This window comes from Podarcis raffonei, chromosome 2 (genome assembly GCF_027172205.1).
Source record: "Podarcis raffonei isolate rPodRaf1 chromosome 2, rPodRaf1.pri, whole genome shotgun sequence".
NCBI lineage: Eukaryota > Metazoa > Chordata > Lepidosauria > Squamata > Lacertidae > Podarcis > Podarcis raffonei.
Window position 1 is genome coordinate 23,790,241 of NC_070603.1, and position 27,885 is coordinate 23,818,125.

The window sequence follows — 27,885 nt, forward strand, 5'->3', positions numbered from 1 at the left end:
GCAGGGCTTGAGATATTTTCAGAGTTGAAATAAAGAATAATGCCCTGAACATTTTGTTCTGATGATGTTCAAGGAACATCAACCTAAAAGTGTGTGTTTCTTTTTCTTTTTGAAAGAGTCATTTCTTCAGTGCCTCCTACATTTATTCTCTGTCTTCTCAGTGGCACCTCTTCCTTGGTGAAAGGTGGTGATCTTCTGCTTTGTTACACTGCATGATGTGGAGTATATGGGGTCAGTTTGTTAGAAAAAGTTAGATTTGGAGGAGATCGCTTGCAGCCCTCCAATCCTAAGAATACAATTTTAAACGTGATTTCACCATTTTCCCCAGTCAAGATGTCTCACTGAGCTCAAATAAAATCACAAAAGCTGACATTAAACAGCAAGGTGCTTGTAATGTGGTTAGGAAGACTCTTCCACCCTGACATTATCCAAAATCTTTTTTTTATTGTTATGCGCTTAATGATGTCGTACATTCCACAGATTAGTTGTAACATTATTTACAGCCATTCGCCAATCAAGTCCTCATCCAGTGATAGAGATGGAGAATATGGTTAACTCACAGAGGAAGGCAAGAATATGCCTTGTATTTTTTTGCTTCCCCCTCATATTTTATGGAAGCTGGGTGGGGTAAAAAAATGGATAAAAGCACTCTCTCAAATGCACATTTCCATTCAAGTGGATTAATGCTATCCGTTCCTCATCTACATTGGGCATATTACAAACTGATAGTGCCGCAGAGCACAATTATTTGTACACGATTCCGGAGCCAGTAATCTTAACACTTTTATTTTTTGTTGTAAATGAACGATGCTTTGTATTTAACCTCCCCCTTCGATTCCACAAACAAGTGTTCTCCAAAGATTCTTCAGTCATCTGTCTCCTGGAGGCCTCTTATAATATCTATATATATAGCTGACCTTTCCGTATGCATGCTCAGAGCAGGGGGATAGGATGTTACTTAAGTGGCAATCCGAGCCCGGAGTGGCTTAATGCTCTGGCTCGGCATCCATACAAGTCTCCCAGGGATTCTGGGGCATGCGAGGCAAGGAGATGAGCAGCAGAGCAATCCCACAGATGAAGAGCAGGACAAAGGAGGCGCAGGCACAGGCGAAGGACCACGAGTAGTAGTACTCTATCCAGACCGTGTAATCGCTGTCAATCATCCTTTTGACAGACTGCCTCATGACTTCCACGGATATGATAATGCACAAGCCTGGAGGGAGGGAAGAAAGGAAAAGCTGTAAACAGCTGACAAACAGGGTTCGCTGTCGTGATCTTAATTGGTTTTGAGCTTAGCTGAATCCAACATCTTCTTTCTGATTGCCCACCGTTGCTGGAATATAGAATAGAATGTCCAGTCCAGCACCACTTGCTTGTCACAGAGATGCCTATGGGAAGCCCGTAAGCAAGACATAAAGGCAACAGCATCATCTCGCTGTTGTTCCTCAGCACCTGGCATTTTGAGGCATGCTACCTCTGATCGGGACGCGGGTGGTGCTGTGGGTTAAACCACAGAGCCTAGGCCTTGCCGATCAGAACCAACACCTCAAAGTAGATAAATAGGTACTACTCCGGCGGGAAGGTAAACGGCGTTTCCGTGCGCTGCTCTGGTTCGCCAGAAGTGGTTTAGTCATGCTGGCCACATGACCCGGCCAATAAAGCGAGATGAGCGCCGCAACCGCAGAGTCGGTCACGACTGGACCTAATAGTCAGAGGTCCCTTTACCTTTACCTCTGATTGGTAGGATACAGCCAATATGATTCGTTGCCTTCGACAGCCTTATCCTCCATGTTCTGTGTGTTTGTAAGTCTGCGTGCTCATGCACACAGGCTACATGTGTATGTGTATGCATGCACACAACAAAAGCTGTGAAGGCTGGCCTGGCCATAGCCTTTGCCAGCAAAATTTTCTTGCTGAATGGTTCGGGAAGGCCAGGGAAAAAAGTCCTTAAAGGAATGGAGGATTGTGTGAGAGACCCATCAGAGTCCAAGGAAGGTGTTCCCCGCCCATCAGCTAAGACAGGATGGCCAAACTCGGCCCTCCAGCTGTTTTGAGACTACAATTCACATCATCCCTGACCACTGGTCCTATTAGCTAGGGATGATGGGAGTTGTAGTCTCGAAACAGCTGGAGGGCCAAGTTTGGCCATCACTGAGCTAAAAGAAGTGTGTGTGTGTGTGTGTGTGTGTGTGTGTGAGAGAGAGAGAGAGAGAGAGAGAGAGAGAGAGAGAGAGAGAGAGCATCTGTGCAAGAGAGAAAAGGAACACAAGAAGCTGTCATTTAAGACAAGAGGAGAAATGGTGACAGAGAGCTAGCTGGAGGCTGGCAGGTATCTTGGGATGCTGGAGTGGCTCTCTGGGGATCTGATGAAGATAAGTGGATTTGCTGCTTGTCTTAAGCTGCTTGTCTCTACCTGTGCTCCACTTCTATATTTGCAAATAAGTGAAATATTACGACGAGACCAAGAAAGAAGGCAAACTTTGGTAACTTTTAGCTGCTCAGGGAAGTGACAGGCACATAACTAAGGACTTCAAGAGGCTTGAATGAACAATCACAACATATCCTGAGAAGTTTGGGTACCCTTAGCAGAACCAACATGCAATGACAAGGCAGCTTTACAAATGGAGCCCAATATGTGGTCTCTGTCTTACACCAAGAGGAAATTAAGAGCAATGAACTAGCTCAGTATGTTTCTTTCCCAGGTGAAAGTAATTGTTTCGTTCTTTAGCATGCCACTCAAATCTGCCCCCCTCTGTTATTTGAATCTTTATCAACATTCTGCCCCCCCATCTTCCCCTGAATTTGATTCACACCATGAAATCTGCATCCATTTACCCCCTTGTGTGATGATCTACCTGAAAAGGTGTAAAACATAGCAGCTGGCCTTAGGAGATAATCCATCTTTTTCCTGAAGGATAAGAGGACACAAATAGTTCCGATGATGGAAAAGCCCACGCTGAAGATGGCAATGGCAGCTGCAGAAATGCTGTATTCTGTCAAGACAAAACAGAGGGAAAAAATGATGACTCTCTTCAGACAACTCTTCCAGCCACATTGGTCCTGCAGAATTCCTTTAAAGCAAATAAAAATCATTAAGAATATGTGGTGGTGGTGGTGGTGAAGGCTTATGACAATCCAAGGCTTTCCATGTGCAAATCTCATTTATTATTTCATTCATTAATTGATAGTTTATGTTTTGACATTTCATGTCTATCTGACAAGAGCAAGCCAGCAGCATATCACACCAAGAAACTTGGAGTTAACTCTTTATTAGGAAAAATAGGATCTGCACAGGAGTGTCAGGCCTAATGAGCACAGCAACTTACCTCCGGGAGGTCTTGCCCCAGTGAGGCAGTCGCTCAGACTGAAGGTCCCTGCCTCCTAACAGCTGCCTAAGTCCCCTTCTCTCCAGGTTTCCCTAAAGCAATCTGAGACAAAATCTGCATGAATCTAACTTCTCCTCTGCCCTTTTCATCCCTCTCCTGGTTCTGGGAGACCGGGGGAGGGGAGCTTGTCACAACAGTAGGGGGAGACACCCATGCCGCTTTCCCAGCCGGATTCATCTCTGCCTCTTGGCCTCCCTCCTCTTGAGCCGTTTAAGGTTGTATAAGGTTGAGACTCTTGAGAGTCCCATGGACTGCAAGAAGATCAAACCTCTCCATTCTGAAGGAAATCAGCCCTGAGTGCTCACTGGAAGGACAAATCGTGAAGCTGAGGCTCTAATACTTTGGCCACCTCGTGAGAAGAGAAGACTCCCTGGAAAAGACCCTGATGTTGGGAAAGATGAAGGGCACAAGGAGAAGGGGACGACAGAGGACCAGATGGTTGGACAGTGTTCTGGAAGCTACCAGCATGAGTTTGACCAAACTGCGGGAGGCAGTGGAAGACAGGAGTGCCTGGCGTGCTCTGGTCCATGGGGTCACGAAGAGTCAGACTAAACGACTAAACAACTAAACAACAACAACGTTGTATAGGTCTATTGAGCCTGGAAACTTATTGGCAGTGCAGTCCGACCAGGACTGGAGTTATCTGCAGTTTGAGAAGCTCATATTGCTCAGGATTGGGACATTTCCATCCGATCTCACTTACAGCTTTTCTTTGAGCCAAGGCTTCAGGTCAGCACTCTTGCGCTGCATAGCTAAACTAAGTATGTTGTATGTTATGAAGCCAAACAAACAAGCCAATATCTGAGCAAGGAAAGGATGGATATGTTAATTTAATAATTCAGAGGTTTGTTTACATATTGCATTAGTTTGCAGATATATTTAATATTTAACACGCACAGCCATGCATTAATATTACAGTGGCTGATATTTGCCTTTTATGTTGTTTTTAAGTGTTGCAATGCCCCACTCCCCGTTTGTTCAATCTAGGAGAAGTCTTGAAGGTTATTTTCCTGCTAATTGGCTCCAATATAAGTACACTGATTTTTGCAAAATGGCAAACATGTTTCACTTTAATCTGTTGTTTTCTGATTACATATTTTCCTTCATGTTTTTCTGTCCCAAATCACATAGGGGGGAAAAGGGCAGCTTCTGATTTTAACAGCAAAAATGGCACCCCAGTGAAAGGTGCAGAACCCAGCCATCTGCCTCAGTTTACAGCCCCAGTTTTCTCCTCAAGGGCTTGAGAGGAACTCCGGGACTGGAAGTCACCTAAGTCTGGAGAAAAGCACCATGGGAGAGGAGCTGCAGGAGGCAAAGAAGCTGAGGGAGGCAGACCTTTGGCAGTGGGCGGTTTCTGCCCTCCCCACTTGGCGACCACTTTTGCAATTGCAGCCGGAGTCCCCTTACCTGGGCAGTCCTGTGTGTTAAATAAGCACCAAGCAAATTTGTCCACATCCGTTACTCATTTCCCCAAAAGTTCAGCTTGCCCCACATCAGTTTCCTAATAAGAGTCTGCCCAAAAACCCTTATGCATTTTTATTTTGCACATACAGTGGTACCTCAGGATGCGAACGGGATCCGTTCTGGAGCCCCATTCGCATCCTGAAGTGAACGCAACCCGCGTCTGCGCGTGCACGGGTCGCGATTTGCTGCTTCCAGGCATGCACGTGACGTCATTTTGAGCGTCTGCGCATGCGCAAGTGGCGAAACCTGGAAGTCGCCACAAACCGAAAGCGCTCATCCTGAGGCAACTTCAACCCGAGGTATGACTGTATATGTTATCCTGTAAATATGCACATAGTTTTGCAAACAAGGTTTCCCCAATACAACGCATTTTGTACATTGTTTTCACTAGATATATGCATTTTTGTGAATACCTTCCACAAAATACATTATAAGATGTATTTTTGTCAAGTAGCGGGGGGCGGAGGGTTAGAAGAACTGCACTGCAAAATTTTGAGACATGCACATTACACAGGTGTCAGAGACCAGGCTGAGGGGAGCTACTCTGATGAGGAATGGTGGGGACCTCGCCTTCCCCCTGCTTCTGACCAGGATCCTGAAGCTGCCCTGGAGCAGTATAGATTTGAAGCAGTGGTTTGCAGAGGGGCATAGTTCAGAAGACAACAGCTGGGCAGAACTGAGTGGGAAACAGCTAGGAGAAGAAGAACGGGGAGAGAGAATTAACAGACTCCCTTTCGCTGGAAGGTGTCCAACCGATCAGTCCAAGGTCATGGAGAGCAGATAAGGCTTGCCAGATGAGAAAGTGACGGGAGTGGCTCGCGGTGAGGTGGGTGGAAACTTTAATTGGAAGCACCTTTCCCCCAAGAATGGACTTCTTGTTCTTTCGCTGTGAACATTAAAATCTCTTTAACTCGGAGGAGACTATTTTTGCTTTGTTCTTCTCATCCATGGCCAAAGGGAGGGAGGAAGCCGTTTCCCCGAGGCCTGACAACAGGACAACTGTGTTTTGTTTCATGCGTTGGCTTGGGGTGGGCAAATAAGGTAGGCTTGCATTAAAATGTGAACTGAGCACATTTCTCCTCCATAACCCTCCAGTTTAAACTGCTGCCATCATATCTAGTTTGGCCCTGATACAGGTTGATTCCACTTGGGATAGGCTGACATACATTTAAGATGCTTTTGAACATCTTTGAAAAATGAATTTGAGATGGTTTGTGCACTTAAAAAAACAAAACTTTTTTAGCAGTGCACTCTGAGGATTTCCTCTGAAGTGAATAATGATGGGATAGACATGTTTTTGAGATCAAATGGATGCCTCTAATAGTGTGCAAACAGCTAATAAATGTGTGCAGAAATCCAGACTTTTATGCATAGAATGTTTATGATTTAAAGCATAAAGGTTGAAGGAAACTCTTCAGATTATTATTAGTATTTTTATAGTAATTATTAAGATTATTATTACTATCAACAGCAGCAGCAGCAACAAGCTTTCATGGCGTTTAAAACAGTGATTTGTATAAAAATTGCAAACATTTTTTTGCTTGCCTCATGCTAACATATATAGTATTGAAGAATTAAGAAATAAGATGTTGGGCTGGCGTGGAGGAAGAAGCACAGATCTGATAAGAGGTAGGAGATCTGGTGAGAGATAAGAAATCTGACAAGATATAATAGATCTGATAAGATAAGATAAAATAAAATATAAAAAGAGAAGAATACCACCCTAAAATATTGTTATTCTGAAACATAATAAAAGTTACCCATGTGTATAGTTAAGGCAGTTTTTATCAGATAGCCATAGTAAAAGTACTTGAATTTAGCAGTAATGATGCCATATTACTACTGAAAAAGATAATGAAGGTCAACAGGTTGATCCCCATCAACAAACTGTGGAGGGTCCCTTCCCCATTCTCAAGCCTGAGTGAGCTAAATTGGCTGCTGATAGAAAGAAGAGGAACATTTTTAATTTTTTAAAAATAATTTTATTGCAAGAAAAGACCTTAAAAATCCAAAATAACAGCAGTAGGATAGCTAAACACTATAGACACATGTTAAAATATGTTGTGTAGTAAGAACACAGGTATAGGAGGGGGAAAGGCTTTCCAGTACTATTAAGAACGAAATTTTACTTGTGACTATGAACCCTGTCCCCAGCTCTAGAAAGTCCAGTTAGCAGCACAATCCTCTGCATGTCGACTCAAGAGGAAGCCACATGGAGTCGATAGGGCTTGCTCCCACGTAAGGATGCATAAGATTGCAGCTCAAACCTTTATGTAGCTACACCATATGAATTTTCAACTAACTCCACAGAACTGTGTTATCCAATCGTATCCCTGGAAAGCCTCCCATTGCAGCCCATTTTGTCTTTCCGTATTTAGGAGGAGTCACATTCCATGCCTCCTGAATTGGACATTTATTGTGTGAGGCATATTGTAGTGAGAACAAGATGGCCGCCTTACCGGTTTTTCCTTACCTCTTTGTGTTGACACTTCAAAAATCTCTGTGCTCTCTCCTGAGACAAAGTGTGTGAAATAGGAACAGTTGCGTTCTGGAGGGAAACAAAAGAAAAGGCAAATGGATAAAGGCACTTTTTTTTTTTATTCCACTTGAATGCTGAAGCATACCCTCCAACATTTCTTCGATGAAAATAGGACGTCCTGTTCCATCATCACCACCACCACAATAATTTTATTATTTGTACGCCACCCATCTGACTAGGTTGCCACAGCCACTCTGGGTGGCTTCCAACATATATAAAAACATAATAAAATATTAAACATTAAAAACTTCCCTATAGAGGGCTGCCTTCAGATGTCTTCTAAAGGTTGTATAGTTACTTATCTCCTTGGCTTTGGGGTCACATACCCTCCAATATTTCTCTAGTGAAAATAGGGACGTCTTGAGGAAAAGTGGGACATTCTGGGATCAAATCAGAAACTGGGATGGCTTCTGTAAATCTGGGACTGTCTCTGGAAAACAGAGACACTTGGAGGGTCTGCTGAAGCAGTCAAGGGATTTAAATAACACAATGTGCAGTCATATGACATTTTCTCATAAGTAACTTACTTCAAGGTAAGTATGTATACAGTGGCAGCTTCCTTTATGTATTTTCTCTTTCTTCTTCTTGGAAAGGGCCTTTTAATGAGGCAAGCTATTTCATTAAGTACTTCCCCACCTACTCCGACTTGTAGCAGCTCTCTATCACAGGTTTTATGCAGCATGATGCCCATCAAGATTTTTTGGACTCCAAGTCCCATCAGCCTCAGCCAGCATGGCTAATGGTGAGGGATGATGGGAGTTGTAGTCCAGCAGCACCTGGAGGGCACCAGTTTGGCTACCCATGCTCTGAGACCGTGTTTCCCAAACTTGGGTCTCCAGCTATTTTTGGACTACAATTCTCATCCTCATCTCTAACTAACCAGGACCACTGCTTTAAGATGTCAGGCAAATATATTTCCTAGACCTTCTCTACATGATATCATAGACATCAAGAATTTAATTGGAGGCTTTATAGGTGCCAAGTATAGCAAACAACTATGTTACCTATTCTGAATTTTTTGCTCCTTTTGCGCAAGATCACAAGACTGCAGCAAGCAACAGTTGGCTGGTGCTAATATAACAGGAAGTATAGTTACGAATGTTGGCCAAACCGTGCCAGCCATATCTTTGTTTGGAAAATTTCAGTTAAAGGTTTGGGATGAATGAGTGGTTGGTATTTCCTCAGCAGAAGCTAAGCGTTGAAAGATCGCCCTGGAATGTGAGAACTGTTTGTGGAAGATTACTCATCCTTCCCTGCCTTGGGAGTTTAATATCTCTGTGGAGAAGGAACGGCAGAATCTTGAAAGGGGGAGAACTTTTAGAACAGGGGTCAGCAACCTTTTCCAGCTGTGGGCCGGTCCACTGTCCCTCAGACCATGTGGTGGGCCGGGCTATATTTTGAAAAACATATACGAATGAATTCCTATGCCCCACAAATAACCCAGAGATGCATTTTAAATAAAAGGACACTTTCTATTCATGTAAAAACACACTGATTCCCAGACTGTCTGCTGGCCGGATTGAGAAGGCGATTGGGCCGCATCCAGCCCCCAGGCCTTAGGTTGCCTACCCCTGTTTTAGAAGAAGCCTGTATCTTTCTAGGGATCTGCTGGGGGGAAGCAGGTCTGCTATCAGCTAGAAGTCCTTATGCCACTTGCCTCCAGTTATGCTCTACTGGTATAGATGTAAGTAAACAACAACTACTACTACTACTATTATTATTATTATTATATTTGTACCCCCACCCATCAGATTGGATTGCCCCAGTCACTCTGGACGGCTTCCAACATATACAAAAACATAACAAAACCTTAAACCTTAAACCTTTCCCTATATGTTACAAAATGCCATAATCCTCAAGAGATCTCTCCTTCCAAAGCAATCGAAATCTGGGCAGCACCACCTCTAGATCTTAGGGAAGTGACAAATATTTAATAGTATTGTAGAGGTAACCTTATGATCTATTGCTTGAGAGGCCATGGTACAAAGTATAAAGATTTTAATAATATTTTGCAGCCCTGCTGTCCTTCATCTTTGAAACAGTCCTCCAGGGACCTGTTTTACAGATGACACAGCTAAGTACACACTAACTCGTTTAAGGCCTTTTGGGGAAGTCTGTGGGCAAGTACGAACTTACGAAACTGTGATTACAATTTTAACAGACATAATAGATTGGATCTAATGAAGTTGTTCAGCCTCTATGTGCCCCCTACACTGCCCTCAACTGGCCCCAGAGGGTTGCAGGAAACCCCTGAGCAAATTTGGGGTGTGTGTGTGTGTATGTGTGTGGAGAGAAAGTTCTAATGTGTGAACAGAAGTGACTTACAGTGGTACCTCAGGTTACATACGCTTCAGGTTACAGACTCTGCTAACCCAGAAATCGTGCTTTAGGTTAAGAACTTTGCTTCAGGATGAGAACAGATATCGTGCTCCAGCAGTGCGGCGGCAGCGGGAGGCCCCATTAGCTAAAGTGGTGCTTCAGGTTAAGAACAGTTTCACGTTAAGAACGGACCTCCGGAATGAATTAAGTACGTAACCAGAGGTACCACTGTAATTGGATAGAACCCACAATCAGTTAAAGGAGTTGGCAAAGCTTTTAGGAAAGGCCAAGAACTAGGCCTTTGAACACGGGAGCTGCTTTTTGTATAGTAGTAGTAGTAGTAGTAGTAGTAGTAGTAGTAGTAGTAATAATAATAATAATAATAATAATAATAATAATAATAATAATATATTATTTATACCCCGCCCATCTGGCTGAGTTTCCCCAGCCACTCTGGGCAGCTCCCAATCGAGTGTTAAAAACAATACAGCATTAAATATTAAAAACGTCCCAATACAGGGCTGCTTTCAGATGCCTTTTAAAGATAGGATAGCTGCTTATTTCCTTCACATCTGAAGGGAGGGCGTTCCACAGGGTGGGCGCCACTATCGAGAAGGCCCTCTGCCTGCTTCCCTGTAACCTGTAATGAAAGTTTTGGGCTTTTACCGCTGGTGGGTCTTCATTTATTGCTTTCTTTTCTTCCTGCTCTAGAGAAGATGGAAATGTGTAAAGTGGCAGAAAGAGGCTGGGGCCCTGTGCTTTTTAGGGCTGCATAGAAGAGAGAAATTCAGTTTCTCATACCTTGGCGTAACCAGGGCCGGATTTAGATTTGATGAGGCCCTGAACGTAATGGGGCCCCTTTTATGTCCAGCTGTCCTTCGTGAACAACAAATTGTCGCTGTTTTTTGTTTACTTACATTTTGATTACTTACATCATAGGAGCCTACACAACACAAAACACTGTTGCTGTATGTAGGTTTTATTTGTTTTTTATCTTATATTTTGGAAATGTACATCCAAGTTTTTTTCCTTTAAATTTTTTTTGGAGGCCCCCAAGAGAGTGGGGCCCTAAGCTATAGCTTATTTAGCTTATACATAAATCTGGCACTGGGTGTAACAATCTGCTTCTGCAACAAGAAACGGTTCTCACAGTTCTGGAGCTACATTCTGTTTTTAGTCCTTTTTAAAAAAAATTTCAATGCAAAATTACAACAAAAATTATAAACATCGAATCCAAAATAAAACTATACAAACAAGGAAGAAAAAAAACACAAAAAGAAAAAAGAAAACACACACACATCTACAAATGTCATCTGGGCCAGGACGCAGTTGTTCAGGCCAGGAATCAGAGGCCTGGCCAAGATGCAGAGGCCTAGTCAGGATGCAGGACGTGCAGGCCTGGCCAGGACACACAGGCCTGTTATACCTTCTGGGTTTGACGAGGCATGTGACCCCCACCTGTCCTGAGCCTGAGGAATCACACACCTCCTCCCCAAGCTAGTGAGCCCCAAAACCAAATCCTCATAAACCTGCAAGAACTAATCCAACTTCTAAGCACTTTCCCCTCTGACAAAGATAGGGCTGAAGAGGAAGGCAGAGTCAACACCGATAAATTATAGCGGAACGTTCTGAAGAAACACATCTCCTTATACAGTATGAGCCTGCCTGGCCTTGGAGATCTTCTGCAGAGGCCTTTCTCTTGATCATGCCACATTCGTAGGCATGTTTGGTGAGGATGTGAGACAGGGCCTTCTTGGTGGCTGCTCCCAAACTGCTTCCACCCTGGGCTGCCCTCACTATCTGCTTTCGTTTTGCCAGCAGGCAAAAACTTTTTTCAGTTAGCAAATAATTGGTTGTTGTAGCATGGTCTTCTGAGTGTGCGTGTTGTGCATTCTTTTCTTTATTTAATTGTTTTTAAATATTTATTGTATGTGTTCTTACTGGTATTTGTCCTAATTCGTGGAATGCATGCCAGAGAATATGTAGTATACCTGCCTAGGGAATTTTGCTTTGGAGTAAGGCAGGGTTACACTGTGGTTACGCAATGAGAAGTGGTTCATTCTGTGCCTAAATTGCGAGAAAAACAGGGATGGGAAGTTTCTGTGTTCCCATGATTTGTGGAGTGTGTGTTCTGTCATGCTGCGCTTCTTAAAATGTAGTAGCAGTTTTATTTGTTCAGTCCTTGGGCCGTAACAAACGAGATAAAACTTCCGCATCTAATTAAATTCAGAAACGAATTATTCCCTTATAATAAAAATCCACTGCACGGACAGCTAAACATTTTCAGTGCATGCTTGCTACCATGGAGGCAAAGGAGGAAAGCTTTTCAACAACAGCTCTATCACTTTTTAAATAAGTAATTTTGTTTGTTAATAGGCCAATGACTTATTTGCACACAGCTGCAACAAATAAGGCAGGTTCTCTGTAATGCCTTCATTACATAGAAAATGACTACAGGTGGCATTACAGTGTTTTCTGTCTTTTATTTCCACTACAATAATGCATGAAGCTTGCAGCAAACAGGTGTCCTTTGGATTATTGTCCAGGATTTCTTGGTTGCAGGTAAGGATGGAGGTGGGTGGGAAATTCAACTCAGTTTGCATTTAAAGGTAATTATCAAATTTGCTCTTTCTGAAACCATATGAGAACTGAAACACAGCCAGCCTTTGAAACTTAACCAAATTTTGTGGATGCAGTTCTCCAACCAAACGATGTTTACAGAAGTGCGTCTATTGGGGGGAGTGTGCATAAAAATTGATATAATAGTGAAAATAACATACAAAACTGTATAATATATGGGGAAATTGCAAGAAAAGGTGTACATTAGTCAGAATTGCATACAAAAATGTGTGTATTTGGACAGATGCTTATGAATTTTAATGAGATTCCATTTTAATGCAAATTGCTGCAGAAATGTGGAGAATTTAAGATTCAAAAAATCAGAAACTGAGAGATCTGAAACTGACTGCTCCTTCCATGCCTACTTGTAGGCAGGGCAACTCTAGATTTAGTGGTCCCTAAGTGCACCAAAAGACATGTGTGGATGGATATTTTTCTCCCCGCCTCCCTCGCTTTTCTACATGATGGCTTAACATACTCTAATCAACCTGCAGAGCCTTTGAGTGCCAGGCTTGCCTGAGCACTATTGGTACATCATTCCTCATGGGATGTGGGTGGCGCTGTGGTCTAAACCACTGAGCCTCTTGGGCTTGCTGATCAGAAGGCCGGTAGTTCGAATCCCTGCGACAGGGTGAGCTCCCATTGCTCTGTCCCAGCTCCTGACAACCTAGCAGTTTGAAAGCACGCCAGTGCAAGTATATAAATAGGTACCACTGCGATGGGAAGGTAAACAGTGTTTCTGTGCACTCTGGTTTCCGTCACGCTGTTCCGTTGCACCAGAAGTGGTTTAGTCATGACCTGGAAAGCTGTCTGTGGACAAACGCCGGCTCCCTCAGCCTCAAAGCGAGATGAGCGCCACAACCTTTACCGTTATATCATCCCTCATGAATACACTGGTGCTCCTCCACCATGGGACAGTATCGTGCCAGTTTTGGGTTCTGAGCACCCATGAGTCAGACTAGGGGAACAGTGGTTGTTGTGTGACTATAAGAACAAAGTTATGAGGAGGAGAGTGCAACATCTGTTTCAGGCAACTCCAAGTGATTGGAAAGATCCTCTTGGGTGTCTTACATCAGAAATACTCTTTCAGCTAGCTTATGGAGCAATGGCATTTTAAGTACTGAAATTAATTGCTAATATGGAATAACATGGAAATTATTCAATGCAAGATGGCACTCTACCATGTGCATTACTGCTCGCGTGGGTACAATAATTATGGTTTAGAGACAATGTAGTTCTTTAGCACAACATTTAATCTTCTGTACTTTGGTAGATTTATGGTAACTGAATAAGCAGTACTGTTTGCAAAACAGACGTGTGGTTTTAATTTCTTAATACAAAGCATTCTGCTTCGGTTTAGACAGTTGCCCTTCTCGATCATCTTTTCCAGTTACAACAAGGGAGACGACACCCATTTTGTGGTGGTAAGAAGCAGACCAGTTCGTCACACACGAAGGTAAAATACGATGAGACTGTGGCTGTAGACAAGTGAAAATATTTGATTGGGGGTGTTTTGTGTGTAAAATGGCCAGGATCCAACTGAGCTAGACGGATTAATGTTCTGGCTTCCTATTCTCCTAGTTCTGTCAAACAATAAGGATGCTATTGTTTTTTCTTAGGCTGCATTTATTTCCCTGTGCATCATCATCATCATCATCATCATCATCATCATCATCATCTATTATTTATACCCCACCCATCAGGCTGGGTTTCCCCGGCCACTCTGGATATTAAAAACACAATACAGCATTAAACGTTAAAAAACTTCCCTAAACATGGCTGCCTTCAGTTGTCTTTTAAAAGTAAGATAGTTGCTTATTTCCTTGACATCTGATGGGAGGGCATTCCACAGGGTGGGCGCCACTACCGAGAAGATCCTCTGCCTGGTTCCCTGTAACCTCACTTCTCGCAGTGAGGGAACCACCAGAAGGCCCTCAGAGCTGGACCTCCGTGTCCGGGCTGAATGATGGGGGTGGAGACGCTCCTTCAGGTATACAAGACCGAGGCCGTTTGGGCTTTAAAGGTCAGCACCAACACTTTGAATTATGCTCGGAAATGTACTGGGAGCCAATGCAGGTCTCTCAGGACCGGTGTTATGTGGTCTCGGCGGTCACTCCCAGTCACCAGTCTAGCTGCCGCATACTGGATTAATTGCAGTTTCCAGGTCACCTACAAAGGTAGCCGCATGTAGAGCGCATTGCAGTAGTCCAAGTGGGAGATAACTAGAGCACGCACCACTCTGGCGAGACAGCCTGCGTACCAGATGGTGCTGGTAAACAGCTGCCCTGGACACAGAATTGACCTGTGCCTCCATGGACAGCTGTGAGTCCAAAATGACTCCCAGGCTGTGTGCCTGGTCCTTCAGGGGCACAGTTACCCCATTCAGGACCAGGGAGTACTCCACACCAGCCCACCCTCTGTCCCCCAAGAACAGTACTTCTGTCTTGTATAACCTGCTGCTTCTGAAACAGAGTGGAGTTTCAAAAGTAGCTTTTAGTATGGCATGGCAGCGGGTGCGAGTGCTGCTTCTGAAATTCCAATGCATTTGAGTAAAGGACCTGGGGTGAGCTTAAGGCTGTGATCCTCTGTTGCTTTTCTTGGAGTAAGCTCCATGGGACTCGGTGAGTAGACATGCCTAGGATAGCACTGAAAACAGCCATTTGGATTTCAGCTCGTGCCTGTAGAAATCATGACTGATTATCATGACATTACTTTTGCAACGCTTTGCTTAGCTTACTAAAATAGCATAGCCATTTTGAAAGCCAATTCATACACAAAGGAAGTGAAATTCAGTTGCCTAATGTACGGTTAAAATCTCCTGTGTTCTTAGGAAGATGGATTGCAAACAAATCAATATACCTAAGTGCAAAAAATAAAAATCATATTGTGGATTTAATGGCACAAATCAGAAATCCATTTCCTTTGCTTAAGAGGGCTTAGTTGAAAAAGTATTTTATTTCTGGTCTGTTGACCATAATAAATTGATGATGATTATGATGAATAGCATTTAGTTATCAGACTAAGCAAAGCATCATGACATATTATCTTCACTAGCATTTCAAAACTCCAAAGGCATCCTCTACAGTCTCAGAAACAGAGACTGTCCCAAAATTAGGATCATAATTAGATTTTTATTGGTATGTGTGTTGTTGGAGAAACCAACCTAAGTGCAATCCTACATGTATCTACTCAGTGCAATCCTATACATATCTACTCAGATTTAAGCCCCATTGGGTTCAATAGTACTTAAACGGACCCCTGACGATTAGGTCCAGTCGTGGCTGACTTTGGGGTTGCGGCGCTCATCTCGCTTTATTGGCCGAGGAAGCGGGCGTACAGCTTCCGGGTCATGTGGCCAGCATGACTAAGCCGCTTCTGGCGAACCAGAGCAGCGCACGGAAACGCCGTTTACCTTCCCGCCAGAGCGGTACCTATTTGTCTACTTGCATTTTGACGTGCTTTCAAACTGCTAGGTTGGCAGGAGCAGGGACCGAGCAACGGGAGCTCACCCCATCACGGGGATTCAAACCACCGACCTTCTGATCAGCAAGTCCTAGGCTCTGTGGTTTAACCCACAGCGCCACCTGCGTCCCTCAATAGTACTTACTCTCCTCTATTTGAATATTAAATTACACCCTTGTTTACTGTCTCATACCAAGTTTAATTGAGATTTCTCTAGGGCAGGGGTTTGGAATAGATGATTCTTGGGGTCCCTTCCAACTCTATGATTCTAAGTTTACTGATCGTTGGACCAAGGTAGTTATAAGGGGGAATAAGTATTATTCTACACACTTCGAATTAGAATATGTACTTACATTACCGGGACACGGGTGGCGCCGTGGTCTAAACCACAGGGCCTAGGGCTTGTCAATCAGAAGGTCGGCGGTTCGAATCCCTGTGACAGGGTGAGCTCCTGTTGTTCGGTCCCAGCTCATGCCCACCTAGCAGTTTGAAACCACGCCAGTGCACGTAGATAAATAGGTACCACTGCGATGGGAAGGTAAACAGCGCTTCCGTGTGCTGCTCTGGTTCGCCAGAAGCGGCTTAGTCATGCTGGCCACATGACCTGGAAGCTGTACGCCGGCTCCCTTGGCCTATAAAGCGAGATGAGTGCGCAACCCCAGAGTCGTCCGTGACTGGACCTAATGGTCAGGGGTACCTTTACCTTTTACTTACATTACCATGCAGTCTCTTAATCTTGCCAGTCAGTAATATTAATAGTTCACTGGAAGCTGCAATGTATCAGGGCCAGGTTCCCACATTCTGAAGTTAAAGAGTGAAGCCTACAGTTTAAGACTAGGGCAGGCAAACATTGCTCCATCATGAGCATTAACAGGGTTATTATGCATTTGCATTTGTTCTGGCAAAATGAGCAGAACAATCCTGAATGCCTGACTGATTGGTTTAGAAAAATAGTCGTAGAATAAACCTGCTTTTGTTATGAAGACACTTTCAGTGTGACTCACTGCACTTGGGAATACTATCTTCTTGAACAGAATCGCTTATCGCTCATCAGAATGAAGGCACTTCGGTTTCTACCAGTGCTAAAAATGATGTTTTAAAAAAACGCTTGTTGTGTTATGCCCCCGATAGGGAATATATTTCTTAATGGATGAAAACTTTCCATACACTGTTGTTCTTTGTTGCCACTAGGAATATTATCCAAGTTTACATGGCTAAACGAATCACAGAGCTGGATCACCACAAGCCTATACTGATCCTATTTTGTGCAGCGAGTTGTCAGAGGATGAAAGGCAGACAGAGTATGATCTCTGCAGTGATCTGAACCAGTTGTGCAAATCCTTTTATACTGGGCTGGTATCTTGTCACTTGTTTTATTGCCTATTTAGTTAGCACACAGGACTGTGGTTCGTAGTTGTACAGGGCCTTGGTGTATGCATGGAAATTGGCAAGCTGGGTCTCAGAGAATGATCCACCTGAGCAGGACACCTGTAGATCAGTCATCAGTGCTGAGACAACTTCTGTCTGTAGATAGGGTGTGTGTGTGTTGTGCGTGTGTGTGTGCGTGTGTGTGTGTGTGTGTGTGTGCTGGCCATGATTTGAAAATGGCGCAAGAAAGCTACATAGCTGGTGTCTCTGGGGGTGGTTTTAGCCCTGTCCACTGTTTTTCAACTGAGCTCATACAAAAGCCCTTCAAGGCATGGAATTCCTAAGAAACATCAACATCTAATTGCGTATCACCTTGGCATGCATGGATCATAACTTGAAGCACTCCTTAATGCTTAATCTTGCTTTAGTGCTCTCAAGTGATCAAAGCGATTTACATGCATCCTCTAGCTGCAATTCTCACAACAACCATGTAAGGTACCGTAAGTGTGCATCGCCCATATTTTAGATGCAGAAACTGAAGCTGAGAAAAAGTGGCCACGTAGTGAGTTCACAGCAGAGATGAGACTGGAAGGCTTCCTGACGTGTTGCTTAGTCTGTGACCTTCTGAATAGCTCAGTTGGTTAGAGCGTGGTGCTGATAATGCCAAGGCTGCAAGTTTGATCCCTGCTTGGACCAGGTGATCCTCAGGGTTCCTTCCAGTTCTGTGATTCTTAGCCACTATGCTATAACAGCTCTAGGGGTTTGCACATATTAACCGGGTCTTTCTATGCACCTTGTTTACATTATTTGCCACACCAAAATCTATTTTTCAACTTGTGCTGGACAGAGGGGGCTGCCGTTTGAAAAACAAGAGGCCCAGACGGAATTGTTTGTGTAAAGTTCCCCAGGTTATGGCTGCAGAGCCATGGACTCTTTCCGAATTGACTGCTGATGATTTCTGAGTCATGGCTATGTGCAAACCTCCTTTCTCATTTCCCCGGGAGCAAATTTTATTTATTCATTTATTTTAGAGTATTTTTAGCTTGCCTATTATCTGCGGATTTCGGGACGAGTTGCAAAATCTTTAAAACAAAAACACATCCATGTTAATGAAATAAAAGCTGGTCAGAATACAGAACTAAAACTGCACCTTGCTTTCCTGTTGCTGGGGCTCATCCTATTAAAGCTTCTACACAGCATCTAGGCTGATGACATAATAATAATAATAATAATAATAATAATAATAATAATAATATTTTTTATTTATATCCCGCCCTCCCCAGCCGAAGCCGGGCTCAGGGCGGCTAACAACACTAAAACAGTGCAACATTATAAAAACATTATAAAAATTAATTAAAATACAAATTGATGGCAACCATAAACTAAAGTTTTGTAAAGATTGCCAAAGGAGGGAGTCAGGCTGCGCCCTGACCAAAGGCCTGGTGGAACAGCTCTGTCTTGCAGGCCCTGCGGAAAGATGTCAAGTCCTGCAGGGCCCTTGTCTCTTGCGACAGAGCGTTCCACCAGGTTGGAGCCGCAGCCGAAAAAGCTCTGGCTCTAGTTGAGGCCAGCCTAACCTCTCTGTGGCCTGGGACCTTCAAGATGTTTTTATTTGAAGACCGTAAGTTCCTCTGTGGGGCATACCAGGAGAGCCTGGGTTGTATCTATTGAGCTCTTTAATTGTTGGAATGCAAATTGCTATTGCCACTGGAAAAAAGGAGAAAGAAAGAGCGTCATTTGGAAAGAGCATATTTTGATTTGCTGAAAGGAGCTTCCAGACCGGCTGTTCATTGAGTATTCATATTGATATGTATGCACAAAATGTGCACTGAGGATATACAACATCACCTGTTTATTGAGCAATCGTTTTGATAATGTTTGCATGGAAGTTTGCATTGCCAGCTAGTGGTTATTATTCCACACTTTCCAGGGCAATTTCCCATCAATTTTGCAGTTAGAAAAGTGATGAGATAATTCTGCTATTCAACAACTCAGTTATTCAGCAACTCAGTATTGTGCCAATAAACAGCCCACCAGAAGCATCCTGAAATTTTACCAACTCCCTTCTAATTGGAAAGGCGAGGCTGGATCCCATGTTAAGATCAATTGGGTTGTATCCAACTCAACTTCACTTGTTTCCTAAGTTTTTGAGGGGAGGGGAAATGAACATCCAAAATATTTACTTTTGAGTTGAGATTTGGAAAATTGCTTCCTTGGAAAGGAACAAACAGCCAGTATTGTAGTCACCCATTCCCCCAGCCCCCAATAACAGAAAAGTTCACAAATAGTCACTAGAACTGAGTATTGATTAATACATTATTGAAGGGGTTGATATCGAAGGAACATTTGCCAAGTGAAAATAGGGCAATGCTGTATTACTACTGCTAGTAATACTGTAGTAGCATACCCTCCAATGTTTGTCTGATGAAAATAGGCACATCCCAATATTTCTCTGATGAAAATAGGGATGTCCTAGCAATTTCAAGATGACAAACTGCATTGTTTCTTAATTAAGGTTCTCTATGAGAAGGAGTGTTGCCTTCTTAAAAGACACTCTTATTTCCTGTTAAGTGGCTTGCTTTGCTATTAAAATGCATATTGATGGGCCTTGGTTAAGTTACAGTTAGATCATGTTTACAATATACAGTGGTACCTCTGGTTACGAACTTAATTCGTTCTGGAAGTACATTCTTAAGCTGAAACCGTTCTTATCCTGAGGCGTGCTTTTGCTAATGAGGCCTCCCGCTGCACGCACACCTCCAGCGCATGATTTTTGGTCGCATCCTGGGGCAATGTTTGCAGCCAGGAGCAGCTACTTCCGGGTTAGCGGAGCTCGTAACCTGAAGCGTTCATAACTGGAGGTACCACTGTACTGTTAGTGGTTTGGTTTGCCATCACATTTCAGCATAAAGGTAAAGGTAAAGGGACCCCTGACGATTAGGTCCAGTCGTGACCGACTCTGGGGTTGCGGCGCTCATCTCGCTTTATTGGCTGAGGGAGCCGGCGTACAGCTTCCGGGTCATGTGGCCAGCATGACTAAGCCGCTTCTGGCGAACCAGAGCAGCGCACGGAAACGCCGTTTACCTTCCCGCCAAAGCGGTACCTATTTATCTACTTGCACTTTGACGTGCTAGGTTGGCAGGAGCAGGGACAAAGCAACAGGAGCTCACCTCATCACGGGGATTCGAACCGCTGACCTTCTGATCGGCGAGTCCTAGGCACTGTGGTTTAACCCACAGCACCACCCGCTTGCTTAAAGCCTACCTGAAATATAGGTCCTTTCTTTTTCCCTTTCTGCAAAAAGCGATCTTGGGTAAAGCACACGGACCTACCTCCGCTGCACGTTGCTGGTTAAATTTAAAGCCCATAAATAACCAGCTGTCTTAATAAAACAGATTCATAACCAGTGCAGCCCAAGTGTATTTGCTGCCGGTGATGGATGTCAGCATATGCCAGCATAGATAGAACATAGCTGAGCTATACACACCCCTCTGCTGCCTTTCAAATGTGCACAGCAAACAAATAGACAATTATAGAGATTGTGAGTTAAGTCAGAGCAGTGTGACTAGAATTTATGGTGCCTAACTGAGACTGGGGGGTGGAGGCATGTCTGTAGAGAGATTTGATGGGCATTCTTGGGATTTTACTAAACTGGGTTGTAAATAACCACTCTGGGTCCCCCGTCCCCCCCGCTTCCTGCCATCTGAGACTCTCAGAAATTCTCGCATTTCTTCTGAATGGCAGACGCAGTAATTTATTACTCCCAATGATTATCCTTTATTATTTTTATAGTGCTATCAAGGCATCTAGTGCTTTGCAAAATTAAATTAAAGTGCTGAAAGCTTTGCAATCATCTGTTAGCTCTCCAGCCAGCAAATTGCAAGCTTTCAATTTGTCTTCTGACTGGCTTTCTCTCGCTAATCAGAGGCGTACAAACAATGGAAAAGGCAATGTTAAAACATGAATAGGAAACCATGCAATTATCTCAACAGTTGTGTTTTTTTTTAAAGTTCCTACCAGTCCCTGGTCACATTAGAGAGGCCACATAATTCCAGGCAAAAGGTTGGTTGTTTTAAACAGGGTTGTGTGTTTTGTGCTTGTTGTTGCTAGGTTATTAGATCCTAATGAAACAGTTGTCTCTACTTTGATTTATTTCGTAATGCAATGCCAGCTTCAGTAACGTGCTCAGCTTTGACAAAATATGTTTTACTGCAGCTCTCTTTCCCCTTCCGTGGAACTAACAATTGAAATAGTCTGAAAGGAACTGCTGTGCTCTTATATTGGGTGTGGCCCATCCCACTTCACCAGAGGCAGAACAGGAATGTGCTGCCCCTGCCTCCACCCCTCTGCCCCAACCCCTGTGGCACTGCCACCCTGCCAAAGCCTCGCTAACTGGGGTCGTGCAGAAGCAGTGGCTTCCAGTGAAATCTTGCAGAGCGCTTGTGAGCTCTCGCCACAAGCCGCTGCTATGGTTTCTCTTTCTCTTGTGGCAGGAGTAGGTGGGGCACCCACCCTGTGATTTTCCGCCTCATCTATGAAGATCTTTGTGTCTGGAATTTGTGTTGTTAACAACAACAACAACAACAACAACAACATTTTTTTATTTATACCCCGCTCTCCCCGGCCAGAGCTGGGCTCAGGGCGGATAACACCAATAAAATTATAATAAAACACAATAGTGGGGGAAACAAACAAAAAACCCCAAAACCAACCCCAACAACCAGTTTATTAAAATAAGGGTTAAAATACAATTTAAAATGCAGCCTCATTTTAATAGTAGCCCATAAATCAAACCCACAAGGGGAGGGAAACATAAGGGTCAGACTGAGTCCAAACCAAAGGCCAGGCAGAACAGCTGTGTCTTACAGGCCCTGCGGAAAGATGTCAAGTCCTGCAGAGCCCTAGTCTCTTGTGACAGAGTGTTCCACCAAGTTGGGGCCAGTACTGAAAAGGCCCTGGCCCTAGTTGAGACCAATCTAACCACCTTGCGGCTTGGGACCTCTAAAGTGTTGTTATTTGTGGACCTTAAGGTCCTCCGCGGGGCATACCAGGAGAGGCGATCCTGTAGGTACGAGGGTCCTAGGCTGTGTTGAATATTTGTAACTGTAAAATAGTAACAATAACTTTAAAAAAAATCATTGCATTGCTATACAATACCATGCGACTGTAGTGTTCCAGAATAGTATGAAGGCGGGATCTAGTTTATAAAGGAGCACTCTTAGGGTGGGTGATATTTAATCCTCCACTCGGCACATGTTGATGAGTGCTGTGAATTAGCATGGTTGGCAGGCCAGTGGGTAACATGGGCAACTTGCAAGGGGCTGTTTTGTTTGACTGTCCCTTTTTCTTCTGGCAAGTAAGGTGCTGCCGTCTCCTTCAGATTTTAAAGAAATAATGGATTAGTCAATTTCTGTGTAGGAACTTTTGTTCCTGGAGGCCAGCTGTAGTCTCCGTAAGTTCGATAGAAGAAGGAAGAGGTGCTGTGGCATATTCCCTCAAGCCAGCATCTCTAGATCAGTCTCAGGCACAAATTTCTAGGTTTCAGAAACCACATCACAGGACTGGAGCCTGAGTCAGATGCTGGGTCGGTAATAGTAATGGTAGTAATAATAAAAACAGCAACACCCAGACCAGTTCTAAACCTGGCAAGAAAGACCATAAAAAGGCATCAGATATAAGATGGGAAGGAGGGTGTGTCAATTGATGGAGCAGAAAGTTGAGCCAGAAGTTTTGAATCAGCTGACTATGCCTGCACTAGTAGGGAAAGAGAAGTCTGTTTTAAAGGAATTGTGCCAGTTGGCAATTACCTTCTGGGCCTGGTTCAAGGTAAGTATGATTATTTACTTGGTCCAAAATACATGAATGAATGCCTCCCCCTGAATCAACCCGCCCTGGCATTAAGATCAGCAAATGACCTCACCCTGCTAGTGAGTAAGGACCTTCTCTGTTGTGGCCCCTTGCCTGTAGCATTACTTTGCCTCTCAGGTAAATCATTCAGCAACATTGCTGGCATTTTGTTGACTGACTAAAATGCATCTCTTAGCAGGCTTTTGGGAGGGCCGAGGTTTGGTGTTGAAATGGTAGGGTTTGTTTTGCTTGCTTACCTGCAGCCATCTCGACTGCTATTGAGATATATGGGTTGTGTTTTACATGTTTTAGCCTTCAAGGATATTGTTAGCTATTGTTTTAATGTTATATGGACAGGCAGCCCCCGATTTGCACAGGGGTTGCGTTCTGGGTCATTGCGTGTGTTGGCAGAGCGCACATAAGCCCACTGCGCCCTGCCCTGTTCCATGCCTGTTCTGCCCTCTTCCATTTCTGAAAACAGCCTGCGCATGCACAGACACGCGTGCTTTGAATGCACACAAAATGGTTTTTTCTTGGGGCCCTTTCACGAAAGCAGGTTATAAAAAGCAATAAATAATAAACCCACCAATAAATTTCATATGATGAATGCCACAACTTTTCAAAGGAGAGTGTGCCTTGGATCTATACATTTTGCCAGAATTATAAACATCTCGCATTGATAGGATGTGCGTTACCTGCCTCCCAAGGCAATGCAAACCGTGGTCAGAATTACTGAACGAAACAAGATGATAGGTACTCTGTGTAATGATGGTTACCGTATTTTTCGCTCTATAATATGCACCAGACTACAAGATGCGCCTAGTTTTTGGAGGAGGAAAACAAGAAAAATATATTCTGAATCTCAGAAGCCAAAACAGCAAGAGCTGCGCAGGGAACGCAGCAATCCCTCTTGCTGTTCTGGCTTCTGGGATAGCTGCGCAGCCTGCATTCGCCCCATAAGACGCACACACATTTCCCCTTACTTTTTAGGAGGGAAAAAGTGAGTCTTATAGAGCAAAAAATACGGTATTTTACTGAAAGGCTAACATATCAATGTCTATGGCTGGGCTCCAAAGAAGGCAGGCAGGCAGGCAGGGCAGAGGGAGCAGCGTGGCGATCCCTGCCAGAGTTTTGCTTCTTGTTTTTGTCACAGCTATCTCCGCAAGGTGCTGTTCAGTTTCAAAAGGAGCATTGGATCACATGTTCCAGCTTTCAAGAGGCTAAGTAAAGGCCTGCATCTACGTTGTCATGGCCCTGAGCAAAACACTTTACAATCCCTGATGCAGAAGGAAGACAGAGCTTTGGCACCTTTTATAGTTGTGTAGGAGAGGGAGTCTTGGCAGGTGTAGCAGCTTGTGATGCATGGGTAAAAGATACACACACCTGCTGAAATAATCTTTCCTACACTTCCATGAAAGGAAAAGGAAGCTTTTCCTTTGCATGCCATCGCCTTGCCCAGTGCTTGAAAATCCCACTTCCTGACGCACTCACAAATCTCTAGGCTTCTCTTTTCACAACATTTTCCCATATCATGGTATTGTTTCCCATCACGCACAGACTGCCACAGGGCCAATGCTTCCTTGGCCCCTGTTTCCAGAAACCATAGCATCTTTATTTATTCTGCTTTGACACCGCTGCTCAGATGCAGCTGAACGTTAGAGAGCCCTTCATTCCTTCCAGACAGCGAATTGAGAAAATGAATTCACAAAGGCGCAAAGGGAGTGGAAGCATTATTTATCAATGGCGTTTGTATGTTGCCCAGTTCTCTGGGTGACTTACAATGAATAATAATAGTAAAAATAAAGTAAAACATAAAACTTTTAGAATGGCGAGGGGGTACATAAACGCAACAAAATGGAATTCACCATAACCCCATAATTTAAAAGCAAAAGCAGAGGTTGCAAGTTATTTACAATGTGTGGGTGACTAGGAAGTTGCTGAAAAGACCACTGAAGTATGGCTAGGTGAGCTTCCCTGGCAAGGCTGTTCCAACAATAACCAGGTGCCACTACTGAAATGGCTTTCTCACTGTTGGTTGCCCACCTCACTTAATTAAGTGAGGACTCAATTCAGTGAGGACACACAGAGCAGGGCTTTCAAAGAGGAAATTTAATCTTCTACCTACGGGAAAAGGAGGTCTTTTGGGTAACTTGGTATCAAACTATTAATGGCAGGAATGGGGAACACTTTTGCCCCAGTGGGCTAGATATTTATCTCCGCACCCCACCTCATGGGCCAACTTTGACATGTGGGCAGCACCCTGATGTCATAATGATGTCAGGTGATTGGCCTGATTGGCCTGTCAAAGTTTGCAGCTGATGTCCAATCCTGCTTTCTTTGGGGACTCCATATCTACCTGCCCAACATACGATGTCAGGTGTGGAATAGGTGGACATAGTTTGGAGAAAATGGCCTCAGAAGCAAAATTGGTGGACCAAGTTTGGACTGTGGAGTGGAGGTTCCCTACCCGTGCTTTAGAGCTGGGTTTCCCAAACTTGGATCTCCAGCGGTTTTTGGACTACAGTTCCCATCATCCCTGACCACTGGTCCTGCTAGCTAGGGAAGATGGGAGCTGTAGTCCAAGAACTGCTGGAGACCCAAGTTTAGGAAACCCTGCTTTAGAGGAAGCACAACTCCCATCTAGGCTGAACATTGTTCACCTAGGTGGATAAAGCATCAACCTGGACTGAGTCTTGGTTTGTTGGTCCTCATCCAGTCCATTACCACACTCATGCACAGCCATACCTTGTGAAAAAGAGATAAAAATGGGTGACCTCCATGCACTGGTGACACCTAGGCTAAGTCTCTGGATGACTTCTCTCTCTGGTTGCATATAGATGTGAAACAGAAAGAATAGGACGTAGCAACTGCGAAAGGGTTGAGCAGTGATCTCCCAGGATCATCTTCTGGAAATGGCCACCTGAGTAGGAGTGGAATCACTGTCAAGCAGTGCCTTCCACCCCTCTCCAGAAGGGGATACTAGGGCAGATGATGTTAAAAGCAACTGAGAGGTCCAGGAGAACTAACAGGACTGCATGCCCGTGTTTTCTTTCAACAAAAGTCATTCAGTAATGGGTCCAATGCCAGCCTTGAAACCTGTATGAAACGGCTCCATCTTTGGCATAAGCCAAACATAAAAGATTCAGACAGAGCCCACACAACAAAGGAATGCAGACACCAGCTTCTACATACGACCACACAACATTTCTATGCATGTAACCATTGAACATATGTAGAAACTATTCAGAACATGGACAAATGCATGTGGGAGCAGGGAGAAGAGGCTGCTGCTGTAATTCCCCCTTCCACATGAATGCATTGACCAAGCTTGTGGTCCATCTTGAGAAGGCAAGTCAAGAGTAGTAATATATGAACTTTGTGAGTACCCATTTAGGGGGTGATACCTCATTGCTATATTTTATTTCTTTAACAAAATTCATATACCACTTGACGGTTCCAAAACCTCTAAGCAGTTTCCAAAAAATTCAAAACATTAAAATCATCACTAAAAGTTGATGGCTATACTACTGTTTATGTTTCACATCTGTGATGCTCTCTACTATCATGCATTCAGAAGCATGTATGAAGGAGTTCACTGCAATTATTTCCAGCGATGCAGCTAAGTTTTGCTTGTTAAATTGAATGGTTATCCTGTAGCGAAATGATCCATGGCTTATGGTCCTGTGTTTTCCTGCTATGTAATCAAACTTATTGATGTTAACTTCTAAGTATAGGTTAACTTTGTACCTTTGACATCGTTCTTCGTCTCCTGTGCTGGGTTTGATATACTGGAGTTTTTACGGAGACCAAGCCCTTGTTATAATTTTTTGAATAAGGATTTATGCCAGCTCTGTAAGACTAGATTCACTGAACTCATACTACCAAAGAACCAGGAGAAAATATCTCTCATCTTCTGCCTCCCCTGCAATTTTTTGTTTAATAAAATCTATACACCGCTAGATTGTAAATAGCCACTGTAAAGTGGTTTACAAAAATAAAGGCTAGTTGATGAGCATGGGAGAAACGATTTATACAATATATGCCAAAAGAGGTGGTTCTGATTCCATTTTCCCAGAACGCTGTTTAACTTTCTAAAACGTATCTGGCTCGGTGTTGTAATATAGTCTACAATGCTTTGTCAAGGTGGTTATTTAGTAAACAGAGACACATACCTCCTGGCAGGCTTATTGGCCCACAACCCTTCTCCTTGTCCGTCTCATTTTCTTTCATGAAGATCCGCTTTGTACAGATCCGCCATAGTCCAAAGTGAGCCGCCTCGCAAGTAGCATTGTACTCCTCCACCTTAGGACTCAGCACAGCCCAGTGATCTGTCACCACGGCTGTAAACATTAAAGCGACGCCTATCAAAATAATAGCAAAAGTCACCCGGACTTTGCAAGTCTTGCCTTCAGCCATGCTTGGAAAACTTATGCCTAGATGCTTAGTTAATGCTGTGGCTACTGCTTACTTCTGGATTGTCAGCTGCCAGTGGCAAGGAAGACTGTGAGTTATATCTGAGGAGTGTTCCAAAGTCTTGGTGTCTGAAAGCATTTTGAAATGTCAGCCCTGCAATGCCAAAGTGGAGCAAGTTGGGGGCTGGGAAAGACAGGCTGCCAGCCATACCTACAGCTGTTGAGATATATCAGGGGGTTAGATGACTAGACTGGCTGGTGTGAGTGAGGCTTCTATTAATGCGCAGAATGAGTGAAGTAAGTGGCTCTGCTCAGGTTACGGCCCCATGCCTGCTGGGATTTGTGTTGCGAATTCCACAGGCTGACTTGAGGCTGACTTGTGCAATGAATAGTCACCTCTGTAGCTTTGTGCCAGGATGACGCATACACTCTGCGCTAATGTATTACTACTACTACTAAGATTTATCTC

The 27,885-nt window shown here is 43.8% G+C and overlaps 1 protein-coding gene and 1 long non-coding RNA gene across 2 annotated transcripts in view; one reads left to right on the top strand and one right to left on the bottom strand.

The window, feature by feature from the left end:
- Positions 1-446: 446 nt before the first annotated feature.
- Positions 447-27,551, bottom strand: CACNG1 (calcium voltage-gated channel auxiliary subunit gamma 1). Its single transcript, XM_053375348.1, has 4 exons — positions 27,177-27,551; positions 7,324-7,398; positions 2,856-2,993; positions 447-1,213 (listed from the first exon to the last, which is right to left on the bottom strand). Exons 1-4 carry the CDS (start codon positions 27,418-27,420, stop codon positions 987-989), a joined length of 684 nt encoding a protein of 227 aa, XP_053231323.1. The 5' UTR covers positions 27,421-27,551; the 3' UTR covers positions 447-986.
- Positions 9,007-27,885, top strand: part of LOC128407242 (uncharacterized) — a 106,786-nt gene continuing 87,907 nt past the window's right edge. Inside the window, exons 1-2 of the long non-coding RNA XR_008328744.1 lie at positions 9,007-9,073; positions 13,688-13,783. This is a non-coding gene — a long non-coding RNA (uncharacterized LOC128407242). The remainder of the gene's footprint in view (positions 9,074-13,687; positions 13,784-27,885) is intronic.

Bases quoted from the DNA above. Each gene is read 5' to 3' on its own strand.
- CACNG1 (XM_053375348.1), bottom strand. From the start codon at position 27,420: ATGGCTGAAGGCAAGACTTGCAAAGTCCGGGTGACTTTTGCTATTATT. The intron at 7,399-27,176 runs GTATGTGTCTCT...GTTTCCCTCCAG, and splicing joins GCCAATAAGCCTGCCAGGAG to AACGCAACTGTTCCTATTTC. The intron at 1,214-2,855 runs GTAGATCATCAC...CCCTCCCTCCAG, and splicing joins TATGTTTTACACCTTTTCAG to GCTTGTGCATTATCATATCC.